The following is a 26,852-nucleotide window of genomic DNA, read 5'->3' as shown; positions in this document are numbered from 1 at the left end:
TCATGGTTGCACATGCAGGTACTTCTTTTGAAAGTTGTAAACAAGGTATAGCAGTCGTTGATAGGATATGCAGCTTATAGAACACAGATACCCTCTATTTGCATCAGTTAAGTTTATCATTGATTCAATCTAAATAAATTGTATCATTCAAAAGGACTAAGGTGCTAGAGGTAAGTTCAGTTTATAGCTATGAACTTGATGTAGGATGAATTACAATTTGATTTGCATATTGCCAGATGTGCACTGTAAAGTACTTTATTAAGATATTCTGAATACTAGTAGCTATTAATCTCATTTAGTATTATGTATTCCAAGTAAAACAGCATTGTCTGAAGGAAAGAAGGAAACCTTATGATTCTCCTAAAAATATCACACTCACTACAAATTTTGATCAAGACAAAAGTACTATATTAAGATATTCTGAATACTGGTAGTGATCAATCTCGTTTAATATAATATGTATTCCAAGTAATTGTCTGAAGGAAACCTTTGTTTTATGATATACAAGGGGGTATCTAAAAGTATTTGAAATCACCCAGAAGTGAAGGAGCTATATCGATGAAATTTTGTCAGTGTAATTACTGGTCCTTTTGTACATTATGGTCCAAAAATGGTCTCATAAGTATGTTTACTTTCTTTACAGTTGGTGCTAGATAGGCAGTAGGCACATAACCTGCAAGATGGTGAAAATTGAGGCATGCAGCGTGATAAGTTCCTGCATTAGAAGGGTTAGGCCTACAATGCTTAGAAATCTATGATGAAATGAAAGCTATCTATGGTGATGATTGCCCATCATATGGCACAATTGCTTTTTGAAAAAGGAATTTCCAAACTGGCCACATGTCCCTCACAGGTGAGCCAAGAAGTGGACGTCCATCACTGATAATGCAGCAACAGTGAAGAAAACTCAAAAAAGTGGAGGATCTTATCATGAAAAGGTTATGCGCCTACTGCCCATCTAGCGCAACCTTTAAAGAAAGTAAACATACTTATGAGACCATTTTTGAATCATAATGTACATAAGGACCAGTGATTACACTGACAAAATTTCATCGATATAGCTCTTTCACTTCTGGGTGATTTCAAAACTTTTGGATACCCCTCGTATGTTTTTTTTTCAAAGGTATGAACAATCAGATCAATTGGAAAATTTATTGAGAAACTTGTGACAGCATTTCCAAGTTACGGCAAATTGGGAAGAGCAAAATTGATCAAAAATTGTTATTTTTCAACTGCACAATAAGGGAATCAAATGTACCAGCAACACGCGGTATATATGAAGTTGAATAGTGTCTATTTAATAATAAAACATGCAAGCTATTTATTTATGTAACATGTTTATAGACCAACACTCTAAAGTTATTTTATATCTAGCCTTTTAAAATGATAAAATACTGCCATTTTCACACCAATTTTTGATTTGTGTTGCCATGGCAATGAAATCATGTGGATCCTCATTATAGATGATAGGATAAACATCTTGACCTCAACCCAGACAAAGTTTCAGTCAAATTGGACAAACTTTGTTGTTTTTACTTTGTCTGTCCATGCTGGATGGATCTGAACCCTGCCCTGGTTCTTACAACATCTCAAAAACTTCCTTTCCTTTGGTGTCCTTTATTTCACTGATCAAATTTGATAGTAAATTACGGTATTTTACCAAAAATTTCCTGGTACAATACATTGATTTATTTTACTTACTGATTCAGTGCCGCCGAAAGCCATTACAGGCCCAGGATGATCGCACAGGCCCCCTTTTTTATGGGCTCCCTAAGGTCTTTTTTCTTTGCTTTTATGACCCTTTAAGGTATGCTTTCTTTATTTTTACAGGCCCCTAGGACCCCAGGCCCAGGGGTAATGCACCCACTTAACACCCCTTGTCGGCGGCACTGTACTTATAATACTACTGATTTAGAACACTGCAATACCTAAGGAGTATCAGTATCACCTTAAATGAAACAAAGCTTGACCAAGCAAGGCAGGGTGAATTTGAAATGGTATCGGCACGCACCAAAAAGTTGGCTGCGTAATAACAACTATTTATGTATCATCCAAGTCCAAATTGTTGATTTACTCTTCCCTAGGTCCTCTGTGTTTTATCACTCAGGCATACAGCATCACAGATATTAACTTGATATATTGGCGTTGGCGGCTTGAATTCAGTGATTTCAATAAAAAGGAAAACTATTATGCACGAATGGCTCTTCATATATTTGTGGACAGTTCTTTTCTTTTTTTCTTACGAATTGAATAAAATAGGGAAGGGCCATACTAGGTCAAAATATCAACAGGATGGGAAAAATTCTATGTTTATATGCATGGTAGAGCTGGGAGATTTGCTTGCACCCTAAGGCCAGAAAGTCTATGTTTTAAATAGTCTCACTTGGAAAAAAAAAAAAAAAGTTGAGTCCTTTTATTCTTTCTTTAATATTATAAAGTAACATCTCTAACTGGTTTAATATACCTGTAGTTGCCTAAATATAAATAATGTATAACTTGCAATATTATGCCACTGTGGTACTTCATTTTAAACATGTAAAGCAGAGTTTAAGTGAAAAATTAGTTTTTAAATTACACGCATTATTGATCAATTATTAGAATGCAAAAATAGAGAGAGAAAAAATGTTGGGGGGGGGGGGGCTAGGAAACTCAAGTTTCATAGTCACATCCGCAATTTGGCTTTTAATTGTTGTTTAATATCCTTTGATGTTATTTCAATGTGCCACAATATGTTGATATCTGTGAACTTCCCTTTAACCATGTTAACTCACCTATTTTAAATTTGACGAGTAGAAAAAGATGCGGAAATAGCACTAAGTTTTCTCAGGGGCGTAGGGTGGGTGGATTTTGAAAAACCTTTTGGATTTTTTTGGCCAAGAAAGCATCATAACCAATTTATTTTGCTACTACAAATGGGCAAATTTGGACCTTTTTTGAACAAAAGGCACCCCTCCCCCTGCATGGCTAAGCCCCTGAAATTTTCTTTACAAGAAATCTAAAGAAATGCTTCTATTCTATACAAAAAATATACAGACACTATTTTGTATAGAAGCTGGTTTATAATTATCGTATTTTCAGGGTCACTACAAAGTCATGTTATCACCTTTTATTTTCTTTGAACTTTTGGGGTGCTAAAATGACAAATAAACTTGGATGCTGGCCACAGATTCATGCTACAATGTATTTGATTATTGACCGAATAAGCTGAAATAAACTCAATTTTGATTTTGTTCTGTTAACTTAATATTTTGATTCCACACTGCATCCCATGGTGACAATATTTTTGTCCTTTTGTCACTTCAACCTTGCCCTTACGTTGAAGCCATGCTGCTGTACTCGGCCTATTCAGCAATTTCCTCATTCAGAAAATCATAAAAATCATCCACTTTCAGTTTCTGCACATTTGTTTGGTAGCATAGATACGTCAACATAGCCTGATACTGATAGTAGGGTAAGAATATGCAGCGGAAAATTTAAAAGTGCATCTATCCATATGATATACCAATTTTCCAAGAAATTTGGATCCATCGATATAATAATAATAATAATAAACAGACACTTAATATAGCGCATTATTACGAAGAGCCTCAATGCGCTTTACAACAAAATATACAAGCATAAAAAACATTAAAAGAACCAACACGCCTAAGAAAACAGTCAGAAGGAGAGCAAAACAAGGCCAAAGGCTGAAACTCAAACGTGATGGTTTTACAAAAGCAGGCAAGCAATAAAAGAAAATTACAGTTATAGAACCACAAAATAAAGGCAAGCAATATAATGATATAATATGAAAGTAAGCTACAAATATAACAAAGCAAATATATAACAAAAAATATTTCAATTACAAATGGCAAGTAATAAAAAGAGAGTATGGATATACCAAAAAGTCAAAGGTTTTTAAACTTTTATCTAAAAGTTTTGGCAAATTTCGAAAATGGCCCATCTATATACCAAAATTGGTCAACGATATACCAAATGGCCAAAAATGGGACCAATGTTTGTGGCGCATACCCCTAATGGTCCCCATCTACTAGCCCTACCACAGGGCCTTTTTTTTCACACTATACACTCCAAGACACCATGCTATATCCTGAGAACTGCTAAAAACTAAGTGACAGCTCACAACCCACTAACCGCTGTCCTGTGGGTTAAGCAGTTCTCGGGTATAGCCAGGGGGTATAGCGTATCTCGGAGTATAGCGTGTAAGAGGAAGAAGAAAATAAAAATTCCTTTAAAAAAGGAATGGGGCGCCCAATGTGAGCTTGCCGACGTGACGGTGAATTCCATGGTGTGTAGATTTGGTATTATAATGATTTTTCTAGGGAAGAGTAATGTGTGTAGATTTGGTATTATAATGATTTTTCTAGGGAAGAGTAATGTGTTTGATTGGGGAAGGTGTATGACAGGACCGTTTTGGATGAAATAAATGGGATTGAAGCTTTCGTGTCAATTTGCGATTATGTGGGGTGGGGATTTCTGTTTTGGGACCTATTGTAGTGAGGAGATTGCTTTGGATATTGAATATTGTTGAATTTCGTTATGCAGGGGTATATGATGAATAGTGCTTGGACGTGATATGGTGAATTCCATGGTGTGTAGATTTGGTATTATAATGATTTTTCTAGGGTAGAGTAGGAAATGATCAAATGCAAGAGAAATGTGTTTGATTGGGGAAGATGTATGACAGGACCGTTTTGGATGAAAAAAATGGGAATGAAGCTTTCGTGTCAATTTGCGATTATGTGGGGTGGGGAAAAATTCTGTTTTTGGGACCTATTATAGTGAGGATATTGCTTTGGATATTGAATATTGTAGAATTTCGTTATGCAGGGGTATACATGTATGATGAATAGTATAGAAGACACAAATAAGTAAGCTCCCTGGCAAAATATGGGGGGGGTTATCCCCACCCGGGATCTACGCCTATGTTGACCAATAGAAAACGTTAAGTTTTTATAAATGTATAACGTCTGTGATACATATACATCATCTACTTGCTAATACACTGAAAATCAAATAGAGATGAAGGATAAAGAGGAAGAGTCTTTCAAAATGACACAGTTCACGAATCAGGTGTATAGTCATTTGTTGTAACTTTCCATTTTCATATCTAACCTACTCTGCACTAAAGCTTACAATAATTCGTGATTTGAGGCATAATGATACCTACATCCTGACTCTGACATATAGGCCTATAACTCCCCAGCAAACAAACTTTCCAAGTCAATTATACCATGCAAATAATAACATTTGGCCTACTAGAGCTCTAATTAAGATAACATCTAATTAAGCAAACATTACTGGGTAGCATCAAGGTTTAAGAACTGTTCCCATGATAGATAAGCATGTTGTGGATCCTAGAGCGTGTTTCTACAGAGCCAAATACCGTTTTGGAAACGGTATGGAACCGCTAATCACTCCTGTGGAAACAGCCTCCAACGCCTTTTTCCAACGCCTTTTCATCGCCAACGGAAACCTCGTTGGAGTAGGTTTTTGCCGTTGACGAAGCGGGTAGATTTTCTGTGGAAACAGACCTAAGCGGTAACTTGCCGATTATTGAGCAAGATCAAACAAAATGGCTGTTAATCAACATGTTAATTGGACAGACGACATGACAAAAACGTTAATAACAGCCTGGGCAACATAACAAGTCCAAACTATTATGTAAAGCCACAATTTCTCCATGATACGGAAAAACAGAAAAACTCACGGAATTCGGGGTTTGCTCACGGAAATTTGTAAATGCTACAAAATAGTGAAAAACTGTGTAAAATGTAAAACTTTTCTGTTGATTTGCAAAATATAACAAAAAAAGTGATTATTTAGCAATAATCAACCATTAAACAATCCATTCTAGCATTTATTTCTAGGCCTACGATGCAAGATTTTGGCCATATATACCGTAAAAGGTAAGACAAAATACACTTTTAAAATCGGTATGAACACGCCAACGGCAAAAACCTGTCTGTGGAAACAGCCGGTTAAACGGTAAGATAACGGTAAGATAGCGTTATCCATTTAGCGGTAACTTAGCGGTGCGCCTGTAGAAACACGCTCCTAGTGTATGGTCAAAGTATATGCCGTGTTGTTTCCATACAGTTTGCCGCCCAATTGTGCCACCATATTACAACTCTGGCAATAACCGCTATATATATTTGTTTATGGTAATTGGCAAACAAAGGCCATTGATCTTATGGTCAAATGTCATCGTCTATCGGGTTTTAATACAAACGGTGGTCAGGTTGAAGGCATACAAAGGTCGCGGATTATTTGGTGTTTTACAAGTCCATTAATTTTGTCTTTTAAACAAAGAATATACGCACACCATTTTATCCTGTGCATAACAGAAAACAATAATAAAATAAAATCCAAACATATTGTGGTTTTATTTCTGAGCAAGGGCATAACTTTAGCAAAACAATTGCGGAGTAAATCTAGTAAGAGTGAAATTAGAAGCTTCTCACAAAAACATGCCTATATTGTGGGATGCCTCCGTAGAGGGCGCCCCAAAAAGGCCCTGTGGTAGGGCTACCATCTACACCGTGCCTAAAAAGATCTATGGTGGTGCATGTGATAAGTGAAGCTGTTGTTAATGACAACTTACCACACAAGCATTTTTGTTAACAGTCCTTATGTTCTTTTCATCATCTAATACTAAATTTATTTGATACATTTTGTTTATCATTGATTCCTCTTTCATTTTCATCTCTTAACTTCAAAGATTTTTGGTAGCAATTGATGTCATATTGATCCTCTATCACATCGGCATCTTAGCATCTCTTTGCAAACATATGTTATCAATTGATTTCAATTCATCGGTACATGTGTAGTATGCTGTTATTATTGATTCAATGCTGTGTTTTTTGATAGATTTTAATACGTCCAAGTGGTATGGGATATATTTATTGCGCTCCCATATGTTACATCTGAGGGGCTTTCTTGCCACTTGAAGTGAGAAATGAATATGATGCTGCTTTGTAAAATAAGTTTCTATCAAGGCAGATTAGGAAACAAGTTAATATGGTCAGTGTGGCCAGTGGCGTAACTAGGGTTGGTAGCGCCTGGGGCAAGAAACAAAATTGGTGCACCTACCCCCACCTGAGAATATCTAAGACGCGAGGGTGTGGGAATGGCATCGGCATTATAATTTGGCGCCCCTAGTGGTATCGCCCGGGGCATGTTGCCCCCCTTGCCCCCCCTAGTTACGCCACTGAGTGTGGCCAAAACTTTTTAGTGCCAAGGCATGGCGAATTGGCTTGCCAGGCCGCGGGATGATCGACTCTCAAGTGCCCAATACTGGATATTTGGGTGGTTTTACATGAATTTAGAACGTAAATCTCCCAATTAAGTGGAAAAGAAATGTGACTTAAAAACTTCCGGGTCTGCCCCCCCGGGTCTGCCCACCACCTCAGCATAGACAGTATTGCATGTGGATAGTACAGAGACCACCACCTCAGCACCGGAAGATTGCTTGTGGATAAAGCTTGATGTGTATGCCACTTCACAGCCATGATTTCCCTGGCCGCCAAGAAATTTGAGCTGAAATTTTACGAATTCTGTGAAGAAATTTCCTTCTCAGAGCAGGTTTCTTCACTTTGTGGAGAGTTGGATTTAGCAACTTTGGGGGGTATGCCAGTGAAGTTTCTATCAGAAAGCACAGGGCGGTGGGGTACAATTCTTCACGATACTTTGATTTGATCATAGACCATTTAAAACACTGTTAAATGGTCTATGATTTGATAGAAGTATACATCAATGCTTTCCCGAGAAGCTGTAAATTACTTTTTTTTTGTCGCAGCCTCTCGTGAAGTGGCGAATCAAGCTTATAAATGCAGATGGTCTTTACTAGAGCTGGAGTAAAATATGCCCAAACTAGACTGATTTTGCATGGAACCTGCAGGGCTGATGCAAATGAGCTATAGAACTTGAACTCCAGCAGAAATATGACATACAATTTTATATAGCTTTGTGAATTAAAATATGGCAATTTGATATCAAGAATGATAAATTTTTATTTGTTCTCCCACCCAACTGGCAGGCACCAATATCAGGCATGAACATTTTCAGGTTTAAACTTGAATTCAGGTTTTCTTGTTACCAAATACCAAAATGTATGCATTTTTGCTCAATTTCATAAGATTTCTGTATCCTGAGCTACGGTTGGTTGTTGGCAAACCCTAATCAACCAATTCTCAAAATGTGGCACAATTTAGTCAATTTGAAATCTGTTGACATTTTGAATTTTGAAAACATCATAAGAGCTCATAAGGCAGCTATATATGAATGAACACAGCTAATGATAAGAATCCGATCAACAATTAATTGTATCCACGCATCACATGAATAGGGTGTGCCAATTCGATCTTTTCCAAGTCTTATCGCTTGTAATGACTACTAAATTATTGATGATCGAATAAATCCACTGTGGGCCATCAGAGGTTGATTCAATGTAATCCCAGCATGCAGTATGGTTTTATGTGCAGTGTAATAAAGGAGCCATTTCAACACCATTTCACATTCGAATTTATGTACAAATAAGAACCAGTAGTTTTGGTGGAATATTCATCGAGACTTTTATGTTTTGAATTGATAATTGGGTACGGCTAATGTTTGTGGATACATTGCCACCAAGAAAGTTAAAAAGTTGTGTTTTTTTAAAACAATTTTAGATATTTTAAATGCTTGGGAAAAGAAGATGAAACCAGCAAAGTTTTCTTGCACATGCATGCATGCAGACACATAGCTTACAACCTTGACCATGCACAGCAGGAGCCCAGTGTGATATTTTCTGAAAATAACCATGTGTTTCTCAAACATGCCATCAGTGGCTGCAATGTATTCTGGGGTTACATTTAAACAACCTCTGGTGGGCCATCCAAAGAGAATTGATCTACCGCTGCTGAAACTTGGAAGGAGACAAGAACCAAAGGAAGATGTACATGATATTTATATTGATTAGGTTAGATGCTGTTTGTTACATCATTATTACGAGTATTAAAACACATTGTAAGTATTAATAATTCAGGATGTCTGACATATATTACATTAATCAAACAAACTGACTTGAATGACGTTCCAGTCAGAAAGTTGACTCAAATAAATCCATTCTGGACCGCAATATGTGATGCAATCAAGCAAAAATTTTCCAAAACAAAAGAAAAGACAAAAAAAAATTAAAAAAAGAGGACCATGATAGAAATGAAGGAGGAATTAGAGAAAGAGAAGAAAGAAAAATAAATAAAGAAGTGAAAAGGCAAAAATTCTAGAATCCCACCAACGCCACCTAATACCCCCTCCCCCAAAAAAATCTGGACTTGCAACCTGAATCTGCCTGATTATAATATCAGCACACTAACCATCTTTGCAATTCATCATGCACTTAAATTATATTTTACAGATGTGGTCAAAATCTGGCTCCATTTTTTCCAATACGGTTTATTTTATTTTGCAACAAAATGCCTACCAGCAGAAATAATCAATTAAAAACTTAATTAAAAATAATACTTGGGTTAAGGCTATTATTTATATTTATTTATATATATGAAAACAAAATTATTAAAATGCAGGATCAAAGCTACATCTCTGTGGGTGTAAATAAAACTATAACTCAACACTGTATATTTTAATACATGTATACAGTGTTGAGTTACAGTATTTTATTGAGTTACAGTTTTATTAAAAGTAACTAATGATAACTTCAACTTAGGAACTTACTCTCTAAATGTAAAAGAGTGAATTTCCACTCTCTCAAGGAGTTAAACGAAGGACAACCCATTTTTGAGTGGAAAACACTCTAAAATGAAAGAAAGTACATTTTCTTTGGGCAACATTCACTCTTTTGAGAGTATACAGACTACTTTTTTCAATCATTTTAGAGTGAATTTTTCCATTAAAAAATGTCACTCTTTTTTTTTCACTCTTTCCACTCAATGTACATTTAGAGAGTAGGACATACATGTACTCAGTACAATGGGGGGATTATGCCATATCAAAAATTCTCTTTAAATGCCATTATTTGGAGCAAAAACAGCCTAATTTTATGCACATTTTCAGCTTCCCCTCTCAAAAATAAAATCCTGGTGCTTCCACTGGACTTACCATTACCAGTACCTGCTTTTTATATGAAATAACTTTTGCTTTCCAGTATGCTGATTATCTATAAATGCACATGCAAATGTATATCTTAGGAACAATAATTATGCCAACTGTACCACTACCAGCAATCATTGAAATCAATTTGAACATTTACCAGCATACTTTAACTTCAATTACAAAAGTTAATCTAATTCATGCGAGTATTACTGGAATACGTTGAAATATAAAAATATTGCATTTTTTTTCTATATTGCAGATTGAAATAATTAAAATATTATGCATATATCTTAATATAGCGCATGCCAAAACTATTTGTTGTACAGCTGGTTTTCTTTTTCAAATCGAAACTTTCATCTCAAAGTAAATCTGCACTTATGGAGACTGTTTTCAAATTAAAATTTAATTAATTGAATAATTAAATTGATAATTCAATTAATTAAATTATTAATTAATCAATTAAAAGTATTTCCCCTCTTGTATGACATTTTTCTTAATGACTGTGTAGGCCTACAATATACTAGTATGTACATGATGTAGGCTCCATGAAAGTTGGCTCTCTTATTAGATCTTCTATTATGAATCAATTAACATCATAATTAATTAATTAAATCATTAATTAAATGTCAATGTCTGTTATCAAGCATCAGTATACCGAAATATGACTCATTAGAAAAACATCAAGACAAATTGTAAACTATATGGTTTCAGATGTGTAAATCTGTGAAATCCAAATCATTTTATCACATTTTTTATGAGACTATTAGTGATTTGATGGGAGATGGAAGGGGGGAGGTTCATTTCTTTATTTATTATCTTCTAGCTCACAACTGTTTGCTTTTTCCTTCTTTCAATTGCCTAAATCTTGCTTGAACCTACAATCCTCGCAAAAAGTTGTTGGGACACCTATGGAAAATACTATAATATGGCATTATTTCCATTATTTAAAAAGCGCTGAAATGCCTAAACCATTCCCTAACTTCCCCACCAATCAATGTTTAATACGGTAGCTTTTAATATATTAGATACTGCTAAGCATGCATGAGCAACATTACATAAAGAAAAAAAAAAAAAAATTGTTTGTTTGTCCTCGACCGCCCAAGACCTATTTTTACGCCCGCGCCTACAACTTTTTTTTTTTTCTATTTTTTTTTTTTTAACATTTTCCCCAAAACTGTAAGTTAAAAACATCGATTTTGTTGGATTTTCTACCTTTCTACGACTTTTACGCCTTGATTTAGGCATTTTACGCAGACCATATCATACGTGTGGTCGCATGTCCAAACTCACTATACAAATCTATATTTCGTTGTGAACTTTGTCCTCGGCGATCGTACTATTAAAAGACCTGAATTTATATCGTATATCTAGCGTTGTTTGTGGACAAAAACGCAGGGTGAAAATGTGTAAATATACCGATTTTTCTCACAAGTTACAAAAATGTACTAAATACATTGTATTAAAATATTTTTCATACATTTGAAATACATATTTGAATGATATATGTAATAGTTTTTGATTTTTAAATATTTTCACGCGTGGTGATTTATATTGTCTGCATAACAACGTTCAAGTGATGCAGTCCAAACATGGCGACCTCACGCAGTTTGCGTATGTGTTTTGCTTGTGAAAGGAAAGTGATTGTAGATCGCCTTGTAAGTGCCCCTATATCCCTAAATTTACGGGAATTATTTAATAATGTAATGTCAGATGTTCCGGCTACTGCTGATGATCAATTTACCGGCCTGGAGATAGCGGTGGGGGAGAAAAGAAATGGACCGTGGAGTACTGTTTCTCCTACTGAAACAGTGGCTACCATTGCCGATTTGCAAAAAAAAAAAAAAAAAAAAAAAAATCCGCCTACCGCACCAATTTTCAAATGGTTGTGGAGGACAAACAAACAATTTTTTTTTTTAGCCTGATTAACATTGATGGAAGGATGGGGCTCATTTACATATCCCATTGAAAGTGCCCCCGACACTTCTTAATTAGAATTTCAGAATTTGTAGTCCCAGGCCTGGGGTCCCAGGGAGATTCAAGTGTGTTTTTAAACAGAAATAGTCAAACATTGCCAATGGATGCACCAAATACTTGAGGTCTAATGAAAGTTAGACCCTTTTATCAAATTGTGCCACCTAAGTTGTTTTTTGACATTTTTCATTGGATGTCATGAAAAACAGCTTAGAAGTATAAATAGTAAATACAGTAAACACTGGGTAAAGGAGTAGAAGTATAAAATGGGGTTTATTTTCAGCAAAAGAATTTGTGCAATAAGCTTACTGAATTTTGAGGATTTTATTAAAGTCAACACATTTGCCTGTGTTCACTTAAGCTGTTGTGTAACAACAGCTCATTGAATATTCACACTTTCCAATAATACCAGAACAAAAATCTGCTTCATTTGAACAAGAAGGATATTACTTTGAATTCCTCTCTTGACAGGAGACTTTTACTAATATTATTTGCTTAGGGTTGTGATTTGATGCCATAGCAAACTGGTGTTTGTGAAGTAAGCTTAACTAAAGGGTCTTCTCTGAGATATTATGTCAACACCAAACTGGAATTCAAAGAACAAAAAGTGCCCTATGTGATATACTTAACACTTCTAATTTGGTTACATTTTATTTGCATTTCTACTTCACTGCTTTGGAGTTTCTTTGATTAATACAAAATGAAGTAAGAATGCAAACCATCAGCAAAGAGAATTTTGCTCTTTGAAGATTACAAAAGTAGAAGAAAACATCTGCGTTATAAGCTTGTGTAATTATAGGCCACAATACATTAACTTGTTTTTCTGACATTCTTGGTACATTTGAGTTCAACAACAAAGGTACAACTTACAAGCCTTTGTGTGTAAGAGTGCTTTTGGTTTTTTATTCATCAAATTCACAAAGAATTGAGGTATATTATTTGCCTTTTCTAAATGTGTGAGGTCCATTTCCATACAGGGTTATAGATTAGGTAGTATCTTACATTCATCATAATAGGTCTGTGGTTTGGGGGGTCTTGCCCCTTCCCCCATATTGAAGGGATCCATTTTGAGTTTAGGACTAAGAATAGGTCTTAGGTTATTAACTAAGGTGGTATCCCCTAATTTTTTTTTTAGCCTGATTAACATTGATGGAAGGATGGGGCTCATTTACATATCCCATTGAAAGTGCCCCCAACACTTCTGATGAGAATTTCAGAATTTGTAGTCCCAGGCCTGGGGTCCCAGGGAGATTCAAGTGTGTTTTTAAACAGAAATAGTCAAACATTGCCAATGGATGCACCAAATACTTGAGGTCTAATGAAAGTTAGACCCTTTTATCAAATTGTGCCACCTAAGTTGTTTTTTGACATTTTTCATTGGATGTCATGAAAAACAGCTTAGAAGTATAATAAATAGTAAATACAGTAAACACTGGGTAAAGGAGTAGAAGTATAAAATGGGGTTTATTTTCAGCAAAAGAATTTGTGCAATAAGCTTACTGAATTTTGAGGATTTTATTAAAGTCAACACATTTGCCTGTGTTCACTTAAGCTGTTGTGTAACAACAGCTCATTGAATATTCACACTTTCCAATAATACCAGAACAAAAATCTGCTTCATTTGAACAAGAAGGATATTACTTTGAATTCCTCTCTTGACAGGAGACTTTTACTAATATTATTTGCTTAGGGTTGTGATTTGATGCCATAGCAAACTGGTGTTTGTGAAGTAAGCTTAACTAAAGGGTCTTCTGAGATATTATGTCAACACCAAACTGGAATTCAAAGAACAAAAAGTGCCCTATGTGATATACTTAACACTTCTAATTTGGTTACATTTTATTTGCATTTCTACTTCACTGCTTTGGAGTTTCTTTGATTAATACAAAATGAAGTAAGAATGCAAACCATCAGCAAAGAGAATTTTGCTCTTTGAAGATTACAAAAGTAGAAGAAAACATCGGCGTTATAAGCTTGTGTAATTATAGGCCACAATACATTAACTTGTTTTTCTGACATTCTTGGTACATTTGAGTTCAACAACAAAGGTACAACTTACAAGCCTTTTTGTGTGTAAGAGTGCTTTTGGTTTTTTATTCATCAAATTCACAAAGAATTGAGGTATATTATTTGCCTTTTCTAAATGTGTGAGGTCCATTTCCATACAGGGTTATAGATTAGGTAGTATCTTACATTCATCATAATAGGTCTGTGGTTTGGGGGGTCTTGCCCCTTCCCCCATATTGAAGGGATCCATTTTGAGTTTAGGACTAAGAATAGGTCTTAGGTTATTAACTAAGGTGGTATCCCCTAATTAACTTAATCTTCATGTATGTAAATTATGCCTAAATCGGCTACATAGTATATAACATCATTGTCCTTGATTGAAGTACTTGATCAGCGTTTGTAGGCAAGGGGTGGTGAAAATGAGAATATGGTAGATTATAATGCCCACAATTAATTGCTTCATCAAAGACAATAACAAAATGGCCGACACCAATTAACAGAATCGACAACAAAAGGAGATGCCCAAATTGCTTGTAATTAACTGATTTCAAAGGAAAGTAAAATACAAGGCTGTAATAGCCAGGAAATCAAGTGAGCACTGAGTTAAAGGCAGGAAGATCAGTATTAGTAACTTTACACAATAAAAGGCAATCTCAAATCTTTGTGATCTAAAATTTTGAGGATAACATTAATTGGAATATAATTCTGGTGTATAGGAATTTGTTTAACCTATCTAGGTCATTGGATATATCATAAAGGAAGCTACAATCAAGGTCAAGAAAGTTGTGAAAGAGTGTAAAAGTTGTACAGAGCCAGGTAGGCATGGTGGTGCACAGCGTTTGAAATAAGGCGGGCCTCAAGCCTGTGAAAATCACAGCAGATTTCTGTCCGGCCCACCGATTTATATGTATGTTAACATGCATAGTTGTTTTTGGGGGTGGCTTTGGGAAGCATGAGCCCTGGGGTAAAAGCAGGGGATGGCAAAAAAGGAGGGGCGGTGGAAGATAAAGGGGCAGCAAGAAGAATAATCAAAGAAAAAAGGGCAGGACTGAAGGGGCGGTAAGATGAATTATGAAGGAAAAAGGGCAAAAAATGATGGAAAACTAATGAAACTATACCTTTTTGACCGTCGTCAACAGCTCGAGGTGGTGGGGGTAATGAGGGGGTGTAACACTTGTACTTAAAAATAATTGGCGAAAATGTTTTTGCTCCTACCCTAGTAGCGGCCACGGTGCGCCACTGGTTAACTCTGTAGACCCATGAAATTTTGTCACCAAAGTCAGCAAGATGTCAAAGGTGAAGGTGTAAAAACTTTGTTAATTTGGGCATTTTAGTATTCAAATTTCTTGGAAAATTGGTGTAGCTATGGTGTAGGCCATAGCAGACTTCAACTGAAGTTGTACATTTGGAGTTTGGCCTAAATTGCCAAGGAAAAAATGGCTCATGCCTCTGAGCATGATTTTTTTTTTCGAAATCACTTTAACCATGAGTAGGAAAAGTCTTTCAGAGAACTTCCAACCTTCCAACCCAGCCCTATGGGCATTTACATTGTATCTCTCTTGATTTATTTACTGTCCAATTTGATCATCCATTTAAAGGAAATTAATATTTACAAAAGAGCCTGCTACTTTGTGACAACCTGTGAGCAAACAACACTTGTGGTAACTTTGTTACATACAATACAAGCTTGTCAAGATATATTTCTTTGTTTCATTGCTATAATTAAAGTTGTGTCCCATGAATGATGTTTCAAGATTTGCTAATACTGAATGCTACAACCTCTTATTTCCACCAAATTGCATTTGAATAAAATCATCAGAATGGGGTTGGTAAGAGGGAGGATTAAAATGGTGCCTCAATGAGTGTTGGAAGACAAACAAACATAGAATGGAAAAGTGCTATTACTTGTTGCTCATGATTGTGATTCATTGTACAAATAGACATTAAGAGAATGAACTACCTTCTGGGTATGGATGTTATGAAATGTATGCTAATAACTTTGCTGATTGAATTTTATTTTCATTTCTTGTGATCAGACTTGCCATTTAAAGTGACATATGTAACTCAGTCTGCACAAATCAAAGACAGATTATTCTTTGACTAACCCGCAGGGGCGTGGCCAGGGGGAGGCCCGAGGGGGAACTTCTCCCTACAGAAAATTTCAGGGATAAATGAGGACGGCAAAGAGTAAAGTGTACCAAAATTGGGACAAATGCATGAAATGGGGACACAAATTTGCCCCCTCACACTAAAATTCTGGCTATATGCTACTGTTTAACCTTTCCACATCCAGTCCTAATCATGCTAATCTCAACCCTAACCTCGTGATTTGAAAGTTAACCTTTGAAGGAAAGTTACTATTTACACTTTTTACTCTGTTCAGGAGTAGGCAGGCATCTATTCTAAAGATTATTCAGAGATGCTATATAAGATTGGGTGTCTGCCAAAATGGAATAGTTCTTTGCCATTCAATGCTTAATGACCAGTGGCGGCACCAGGAATTTTTTTCGGGGGTGGGGGGGCAAAATCAACAAAATTTGCTCAAAATTGCTGCAAAATGTGGAAATTTACATAATTTTTGGGTTTTGTCTCTGGGGAAAAACTGGGGGAAAGAAAATATATCCCCCGAAGCGCCGCCACTGTTAATGACTCTCTGTACAAAAACCCATCAGACACCCATTTACCCACTCGAAGCACACAGTAATTTTCTTTCAGTAAATGCTCATTTGGTTTCACCGTTTCAGCTTCATACTGATGTCATATTGGAGCTTATTGGCACCATTAATTTTTTATAATGATGAAAACAAATTGAACAGTCTGACTATTTTCAGAATTTCAATTTGCCAAAGAGGAACAAAGCTGTAGGTCTATATTACATATCCCTGCTTGTATCACTAATCTAAAATATATACCTTTAAAAGTTTAAAAAAAGTTTGATGTCAGACAAACTTTTTCTATGGTTTATTACTAAGGACTTGTATCTAAATCAGTGGCGTGTGCAATGGGGGTGGGGGCAGGGGCAATTCCCCCCACTTTTGTTGGTCATTCGGGGGATTCGGGGGAAAACATCAAAATTTGCCCCCTCACACTCCTAATCAGACTCCATTCGGGAACTGAACAACCTGCCCCCACTTTCAATAAAGGCGACGCCACTGTCTAAATATGGCTTCATATTAAGCTATCAGGTATTATATGAAATCAATGACCCAAATCGGACTTGGACATATGACATTGATATATATATTTTGTTTGTTAGGAATGGGATGTAAGAAAAAGTAACCCAATGAAATTAACTAAACCATGAAATTATCTATTTCATATGTGTCCTATCATCTGATCATGCATTTATAGCCTCACACTCCCTAAATAAAAATTCCTTTAAAAAAGGAATGGGCACCCAACTGTTTGGATACTTTTTTTTTCTCTTTAAAACAATAATGTAATATTAGCATAGAAAGAAGGCCATTAATTTTGTATTTTAAACAAAGAATATACGCACAACATTTTATCCCGAACATATCAGAAAACAATAATCAAATCAAATCCAAGCAAATTGTGGTTTTATTTCTAAGCTGGGCATACTTTTAAGCAAAACAGTTGCGAAGTAAATCTAGCAAGACCGAAATTAGACGCTCTTTGCAAAGTCAAGCCAAACAAGAGAAATGTGTCTGATTGGGGAAGGTGTTCTGACAATCCAAATATAAACTTAGTCCACCTCAAATGACCTGTAACAATTTGTGATTGACATTAGTTAATTCACCTCGGATGACTTTGATCTGACATTCAACTTTTTCGTTCTTACACCAATCATATCCATAACAATTTAACTCTTACAACTTCCTGTCAACTCTCTAATTTAAAACTCTAAATTTCTGTCTGTTTGCCTTTTCTGTCTACAGTTTGATTTGGACAAAATCGTCATCATTTCTACATTACAGTCTCCCAACATTGGAAAATGGGGGGGGGGGAAGGGGACAAGTGTAATCTGAATGTGCATTTGCAACTATTATACAAAATAGTACGGAACTATCCCATATTTAGCTTCGACGTGCTTTTAACACCAGAACGTGCTGGTGTGGCCCTGGTGTGGGAACGAATTTCCGCCAGAGTTGTAGTAGGCGTACTACCTCCATGATCCAATCATGGCAATAACGTCAATTTTGGTCTTCAGTGTTTTAAAATACAACAATGTAGAACATGTATAATTAATATGCCGTGTTGTTTGCATACAGTTTTCCGCCCCATTGTGCCACCATATTGCAACTTTGGCAATAACCGCTATATAGATTCTATGGTAATTAGCAAACAAAAGCCATCAGTAGAGTCCTCGTTAATTGATTTTATCACTATGGACCACAATAGTCTCATCCCAATGGCATAGTCCAATAACCTCAATTACATAATCATAGTGCAAAATTTGACCTCAAGTTGTAGAGTATGAGTTTGTGTACCCAAATTTTCAAAGGATGAAAGTAGGCCTACAAATGTATTAGGGCTTAAGAATTGTTCCCATGATAGATGAGCATGTTGTGGATCCTAGTGTATGGTCAAATGTCACCGTCTATCGGGTTTCTAAGGCACACGGTAAACTGGTTGAACCCATACAAAGGTCAGGATTTATTTGGTGTTTTATAAATCCTAATTTTGTATTTTAAACAAAGAATATACGCCACCATTTTATCCTGTGCATATCAGAAAACAATAATAAAATAAAATCCAAGCAAATTGTGGTTTTATTTCTGAGCTGGGCATAATTTTAGCAAAACAATTATGAAGTCAATCTAGCAAGAGTGAAATTAGAAGCTTTTCACAAAGAATCACAAAGTCATGCCTATATTTTGGCGCCTCCGTAGAGGGCGCCAAAAAGAGGGCAAAAAGGGCATTTCAAGCTGTAAAAGATTGCCTTCAGTGATCAATTTTTCTTAGTCAGTGGCTGTGGCTTAGCTTGTTAGCGCTGAATTTCATTGGTTTCTGCTTACCTTCTATGATCACACAGTAGACATCACGGAAGATGCTTGCCGAAGTGCGAGTATGTAGCAGCATGTTCCATGATAATTTAGTTAACGAGATCACAGTACGCGCAACTAAAACAGTAAACAAGTTTCAGAAAGAGTGGCGTTTTCATTTGCTAAATAAAACAGGGTTTAGTAGCTTTTAGTTACGAAAATGATATTACTATCCTCTACCATGTGAAAGACAACAGGTAGGTCCAATCTTGATCATTGTGGATGCCAGCGCCTATTGTTTATTCTCTAAAAATCTAATGGAGTGAGTTGCTTCAGATTTTCTACTGCTGGAAGAAAATAGGGTACAATTACCGAATAGGGTGCAACTTGCTAGACTTGAGTCCAGTCCTCGTTTACAGAGTTTAGGGTTAGGGTTGGGGTAGGGCAGTCTTGTAATAAGACTAGTAGAGTTGCACCCTATTCGCAATCGCCTCCAAAAATAGATTGCAAATCAAGTTTTTTTAAACGAGTCATTTATCAAGTATAGGCTTGGTGTCAATTTCCCTTTTTGTGTTTTGCCTAATTCTCTGCTGAAATCCCATTAAACTTGATTGTATGGTTTCAGAGTTGTTTTCAGATTTATGAACATTATTTCACTGAACAGTTTCATCTGTAGGATTGGTTTGGTTATCAAAGTAAATTTAGGTAGACAAATCCAGTAAATTACTCACGCCTTTAGCTTTCGCCATCTCGGATGATGGCTTTGTCAAAAGTGACTTGGTTCACTGCTTTTCCCGCGAAAAGCGGCTGTAGCCTCATTCCCAGAGTGTGATGGTGCAAGCAGTGAGTCATATACGTGAGGAGGAGAAGGATTGTAGCATACCGTTCCTTGACACATTAGTGGTCCGTAAACAAGATGGCAGCATAAAGCTTCTCATATACAGAAAGAAAACCCACACGGATCAATATTTGAACTTTGACTCACAACATCCCCTACATCAGAAACTCGGGGTCATTCGTACACTGTTTGACAGAATGGATAGCATAGTGACAGAGGAGGAAGATAAAAAGGAAGAAGAACAGAAGATCAGAACCGCACTTCAAAACTGTGGCTATCCAAGGTGGGCAATGGACAGTGTTAAGCAGCAAATGTCAACAAGCAAGAGCAAGAGTAACAGTTCAAAGAAGAGCACCGATGATAACCCGTCAAAGGGTATGGTAGTTTTACCGTACGTTGCAGGCCTCTCAGAGAAGCTCAAGCGCATCTTTTGGAAGCACAAAATCGCAACAGACATGAAACCTCATAACACAATTAAGAGCTTATTAGTGCACCCTAAAGACAAGAGAGAAACCAACCAGATGTGCGAGGTGGTCTATAACATCGACTGCAAGGGTTGTGAAAAAATCATACATAGGTGAAACAGGGAGAGCGTTTGGCACACGGTTGAAAGAGCACCAGAAAGATGCAGAGAAAGCGGAAAACAAGAAGTACATCCGCGCAAGACGGAAAGAATCTACCACAGAATTCAACAAATCAGCAATTACGGACCACGTCGCTGCCGACAACCATGTTATAGATTGGGAGGGAGCTACAATACTTGACAAGGAAGCAAATCAGTTCAAAAGAAAAGTCAGGGAGGCCATATGGATCAGGAGAAAGGGGGCCGCCACCATGAACCGGGACATAGGCTCATACACTCTAGATCACGTATATGACTCACTGCTTGCACCATCACACTCTGGGAATGAGGCTACAGCCGCTTTCCAGGGAGAAGCAGTGAACCAAGTCACTTTTGAGAAAGCCATCATCCGAGATGGCGAAAGCTAAAGGCGTGAGTAATTTACTGGATTTGTCTACCTAAATTTACTTTGATGAACATTATTGTTACGCTACACAATGTCATGTTCATTATTATTATGCTACACAATGTGCATTATGACAATGAAGTTTCCCCGCTCCCTCTTATCAATTGTTATCTTCACTTCTTATTTACAATCACACAATGTACATGAAATCTTCAAATCAAAATGATTCAGTGCATGAAAATAGATTTGCAGGTGATCTATCAGTCACGTTTCTATCCTTTTAAATTTACAAAGAGAATTTAATATAAATGTAATTAGGTATTATTAAGAGTAATATGGTCCATGTTATGTTGTTTCACAATTTGAGTGGGTGCTTCCTATAATGTAGCCAACAAGCCATGATGATTGATGAGATTTGTGAATTTCTGGCATAATGTGGTTTTGGAATAGATTTTTCTTGGAGTGCTGTTCTTCCATGCAGACCTTTTCAAGAGAAATCTTCATTCTGGCCAAATAAAAGCACACCTTTATATCCCCTCTACAACTATATTTTAGACAAATTTCACAGAAAGTTCATGATTTGGGGTATTATCTGAAATTGTTGTCTTTTTGGCCTAATTTTGTTATTTTTAACAGAAAAAGCTTTCTGGCTGATTTTGCCACTAAAACCAGGTCCATTTTTGATATTTTTACCTTTTTTTTTGAATTTTCATGAATAATCAACATGAAAATGATGAATTGAGAAAAAGGACGTACAAGTATTTGGTTGTTGTTGTTTTGTCAAATTATTATTCAGCACATTTCTTGGGTTAGGGCTACAGTTTTGGACAAAATAATTTGACAAATCCTAAAAATAACCACGGATCGATTGGTTGAATAAGCCAAATCGGCATTGGAAGTTTGCAATGCATTGTGGGACAGTTTTTGCAGTTTTGGGACACTTTGCCCTCTGACCTATTGGGAAAATTCAGACAAATTGGTTTTTGTGCGCACAAAATATAATTTAAAATGTTTTACAAGAATGAAAACAAACCCAAAAAACATTATTATTGAATAAATTGATTATTTAAATATATTTAATGATAACATTATGACAATAATAAATAAATTAATAATAATTGCAGCAATTTTTCCGATATGTCAGAGGTCAAAGTGTCCCAAAACTGCTCTCAAAACCGAAAGTTATAATGGCGATTGGGCTTATTCAAGTTTCAAACTTACCTGCTTGAATTGTTCTTCAAACGTCCAATCAGACTGATTCCCTCTCTCCATGTCCCTACTGTCATCCCCTTCCATCAGATCCTCACCATCCTCTCTAGATCCATGGGATCTCCTGCCATCCTCCATCCCTGCTGGTGGTGAGCCTGACTCTGAAGTCCTCTTCATGGACAAGTCTGTAGGAGTTATAGGTGGAGATAACGATCTGTCCTTGATTGGGTCCTGTTCTCCATTTATTTTGAAGGAATCATCTAGTGGACTCCTTGTTTGTCTTGGCGGTGAACCTGCTGCTGCTGATACATACTTAGGTCCATTTATAAAGTCTCTTTCTGGAAGAGGACTTCCTCGTCTGTTCATTTTTGCCATGTTTGTTGGGCTTTTGCAGTTGTACTGTGGTGCTCTTGCTACATACAAGTCAATAGCATTATCTGTCATTTTTAACTGTGATGGACTTGTTGCATAATGTGTTAAGGAGTCCTGTGAGTCCTTACGAGATCTCGGCGGGGACAAACTAGGCTGCCTGATCTGACGACGCTGTAAAAGTGCTGAATGTCCATTATAATCAACAGGCTCCATCTTATCTACAATGAGGTCTGTGGGTGTCTTGATGTGTCCATTGTGAAGACGAGCTAGTGTTTCTAGATGGTCTTGTCTGGCTGCGTGTTGGGATAGTGCAGATAATGCATGGGTGTACATCGATGAGTATTGATGGTGTAGTGGGGGAGAATGTGAGAGGTGGTTTGGTGGTGACTGTTGGATGGGAGAGATAAATTAACAAAAATTAATTTGAAATTTATATAAGAATCTCAAGGTATTTACGCCACTTGAATGTTGATTACAAGGGAGTTGCTGGTCTCCTGCCCACTTCACCTTTTGGTTGGACTATCTATCATTGTCTTCAAGAAGTCAAGTATATTGTCGAGTATAGAACTACATACCGGTATCGTATGGAACTACATATCATATATGGATTCCCTCTTTCTCTTCTCCCCCCCCCCCCTTTTCCTCTCTCTCTCTCTTTCTCTCCTTCCTTTCTCTTTTCCCTGTACTAGGGGGGGGGCCCAAATAGGCAATTTTGCCAGGGGAGGCAATTACTCCCCCGGCAGCTATGCCACTGGAACCTGCCTTGACATAAAATGCCTGTATGCATTACAAACTAGTGTACACACATCTAAAAATATATTGTCAACCTGCTATGATAATTACCTAAGTCATTTTGATATTGGTGAATAAATTTATGTTCAAATGCATGCTTGAACCATTTTTTGTACTCGTTCACAAAATATTAAAAAATGACTTTGGTAATTATCATAGCAGGGTGACCAGTATGACACCTGCGTGGCAGCCATTGCAGGTGCACTATAGGCCTACAGAGAAAAAAATTAGGTTTTAAACACTTCCACCCCACACTTTATTCAATTCAATCAATTTACTTTGTAACACATTTTAAACACTGCTAAATTTTTTAATCCACAGTTAATGAATAGTAGGTATAAACACTAAATTAACAAATTTAAACACTAACTTAACCATGTTAACACTAACACTCCCAAACATTTTAATAAACACATCATATATGAATAAATATGAACAAGGAAAGATAGGCCACATTTGCTTCAAGAAAGAACTAAATACCCTGCTTATGAACTAAATATCTATTTAATAAAGCAAATAATATAGGCCTATTATAGGCCTAGGACCAATTTTACTTTTAATATCTTATTTGATGTAGGCCTTAGTGTTACCCCCGTCAAAATGACAAGTCGGGAATGTTCACTCTCTAAATGCACACCGAGTGGAAAGAGTGCAAAAAAAAAAAAAAAAAAGTGAGAGAGTGAAATGGAGGACAACCCCTTTTTGAATGGAAAAATTTCACTCTATAAAGATTGAAAAAAGTAGTCTGTATACTCTCAAAAGAGTGAATATTGCCTAAAGAAAATGTACTTTCTTTGATTTTAGAGTATTTCCACTCAAAAATGGGTTGCCCTTCGTTCAACTCGGTGTGGAAATTCACTCTTTTACATTTAGAGAGTGCACTTTGCCCAAATTTTGGCACATTTTCACATTCCCCTCCCCCTAAAATTAGCAATCTGCATAGTTACCTGTAGCCAATATGGGATTCGTTTGGTAAAAGAAAAAATATCTACTGGCCCTAATTAAGAATATAAAACGTCGTTTGAACTGAGGTAAAAACGTTTCAGCTAAAAACCTTCAAACCATGTGAATTGCTTGAATCATAAAAATTGTTATGTCTGACATGACGAAGTTTAGGCCCAAAATGATTAAAATAACTCCAAATGTGGAGAAATAAAATACAAACTGCAGCACTCAAACATTGCAATTAAAAATTCCGTTAATTATACAAATTATCTGATATCTGCTTTTGGGAACAAATCGCTACTCACCAATGGTAATCTTGTAGATCCGTTGACCGGGTCTGAGCCTCTGTCCATACCGCTGACTACTGCGGTGCTCGCCGCCGTCACTGCTCCCTCGCTCATGCTTGCTAGCTTGATCATCAAAACTATGAAATAACCTCCAGGAATGAACTAAAACTTCTGCGAAAGTTCCTAAAATCAACAATGTTCACTGTTAACGATGCCTGCACTGTTGTCTACAAAGATCCAATATCACAAAGAAAACTGTTATTATCAGTGAAATAGTGTATCTTCATGGTAGTAAATATTCCAAAGTTGAATTGGGACCAAAGACTTTGTACACCTGTCTGCACCGAACGAAGTCAGTCAGCTTAATGAATAATATGAATTGCCTGATGAATTGCCATCCGCGAAAGCCATTGGACCGGCAACTCTAATAAATAGATACATAATAATTATTGATAGACTTGTATCATGCAATGATCACCATGCTAATCAAATAACGTCATCAATAACGCCCCATGAATTCACGATGATTATTGGTTTTTTGTATGAAACAATTTTGTTGAAGTTTTTGCAGAAAATTGCCGCAAAAAGTGAATTAAAAAAATTGGGGGTATTACCTTTAAAATTCCTTTCGAGACTAATTAACTAGGTGGGTTTACACCCACCTAGGTATTCTTTTTTAGTCCATTCCTTCCGCTGGCAACAGAGACTCAGAGAGGGTTAAAGTATGAAACCCAAGTTGATGTCATGGAAAATTGTTTTGCCTTTGTTTACTAGAGGCTGTTCCTCTGTGGTAATAGTGTGTGTTAGAACCTGTGAGGGTTAATATTGTGGGCAGTCTCCGTGGGACTTGCAAAGAAAGTTTAGTAAAACCATAAATAACTGATGGCACCTCTGGGATAGCTGCTATGAGGAAAGTGGAATTTGTTTTTGTAATTCTTTAACATGTCTAACATCTGATGTTTGTTTGCAGCAGCTATTATCATGATGATGCTCAAATTGTTGAGCCGATTCAAGTGATTTAATGCTTGTGGGTGACAGTTTGGAATTATGTGCTGTGGTCCAGCTTTCTGAAAATAAGGACAAAATAACTTGTTGCAAGTATTTGTTCTTTTGCTGTAGCTACTTCAATAGCTTTTCAGTCAGTGCCCCAAACATTTGTAGATTGGTTTTTGATTTGGTTTCTAAAATTTAAAGATGTCTGTTCCAAAATTGCCCATATTTGCTAACAAATCGCGGCTTTGCAGCAATTGCAGGCATACTTGTAGTATGTCTTTTGAATTTGTACTCATTTTGTGGGACAGGGACAAATAGCATAATTTTGAGGTTTACTAAATACTTGCTAGCCCAGCCAGGGTACAATGACATGAACGATCTAGACCCAGGGTCTTTGATGTGAAAATAATGGCATATCCAGTGGAGTAGTTTTCACTTGGAAAATGTGTTTGTACCCTCTATATCACTGAATCATGAAAAAAAATAATAATACAAATTCATGTAGGCCTATACAAAATGTCCCAATTGAAAAATCGTGTACAGATAGGCCTAATACTGATATCAGAGACATGGCACACTAATTACCTAGGTGGGTTTACACATTAGAATCAGTCGTGTTGTACTTCCGCTGGCAACAGAGACTCACCTATCATGGCCCAGTTCTTGAACCCCAATATATTTGTATATTCATTGAATAACCTTTGACAAATTTGGGTACAAAAAAAAACTCATACTCTGTAACAAATTCAAAATGCTATGTCACTTGCACATATAATCATGGAAGTATACTATATAGTGAGCATGGTCAGAACAGAGATCAAAAGTAGAATCAGACTTGCAGCTGGAAGTTGATTCCCAATTGGGTAATAAAACCACCCCTTGCTGCAACCCAGTCACAACTCTAATTTCACTGACCTCCAAGCAGGTGATGTCAGCCACTTACTCCGATTTCACCATTCAGAAGTTCACTGGCGGTTGTCATGGTTGTTGTGGATATTATAATAATGTGCAGATGATGAGCATTGATCATGTTGATTACCTAGCTGGTGGATTTACAACCCCCCCCCACCGAGCTAGGTACTGTTTTGCTATTCGATCTTTCTTACCTATCTGGGGTTTACAACCCCCGAGCTAGGTACTGTTTTGCTATCCAATCTTTCTTTTTCTTCTTCTTTCTGACAATAACTTCAAATTGCTTCTCCTCCTACATGTAATTGAGGTCAAAGGTCATTAAGAGGGCATTTCCGGTATTTAACCAAATACCTTCAAACTGCTTCTTCTGTCACATATTATATATAGTACAATGATGTCATTTGCATGCATCGGCTATACCACACGCCTATAACTTGCATACAGAATTGGGGTCAAAGGTCATTAAGGGGTAAAATCTTACAATTGTATTATCTGGATATCTGTAAGGGGTATGGGGCTC

At 36.6% G+C, this 26,852-nt stretch overlaps 1 protein-coding gene across 1 annotated transcript in view; it reads right to left on the bottom strand.

Moving 5' to 3' along the window:
- The window catches only part of LOC140171355 (protein dead ringer homolog), a 74,833-nt gene extending 50,042 nt beyond the window's left edge, over positions 1–24,791 (bottom strand). Inside the window, exons 1-2 of the mRNA XM_072194597.1 lie at positions 24,446–24,791; positions 22,044–22,790 (exon numbers count right to left, since the gene is read on the bottom strand). Coding sequence (XP_072050698.1) covers positions 22,044–22,790; positions 24,446–24,559 — 861 coding nt within the window. The 5' untranslated portion in view covers positions 24,560–24,791. The remainder of the gene's footprint in view (positions 1–22,043; positions 22,791–24,445) is intronic.
- Positions 24,792–26,852: the final 2,061 nt, after the last annotated feature.

The sequence above is a fragment of the Amphiura filiformis genome, chromosome 15 (assembly GCF_039555335.1).
Source record: "Amphiura filiformis chromosome 15, Afil_fr2py, whole genome shotgun sequence".
Classification (NCBI taxonomy): domain Eukaryota; kingdom Metazoa; phylum Echinodermata; class Ophiuroidea; order Amphilepidida; family Amphiuridae; genus Amphiura; species Amphiura filiformis.
Note: the sequence above shows the minus strand (reverse complement) of the source record. Positions and strands in the feature narration are given on the sequence as shown.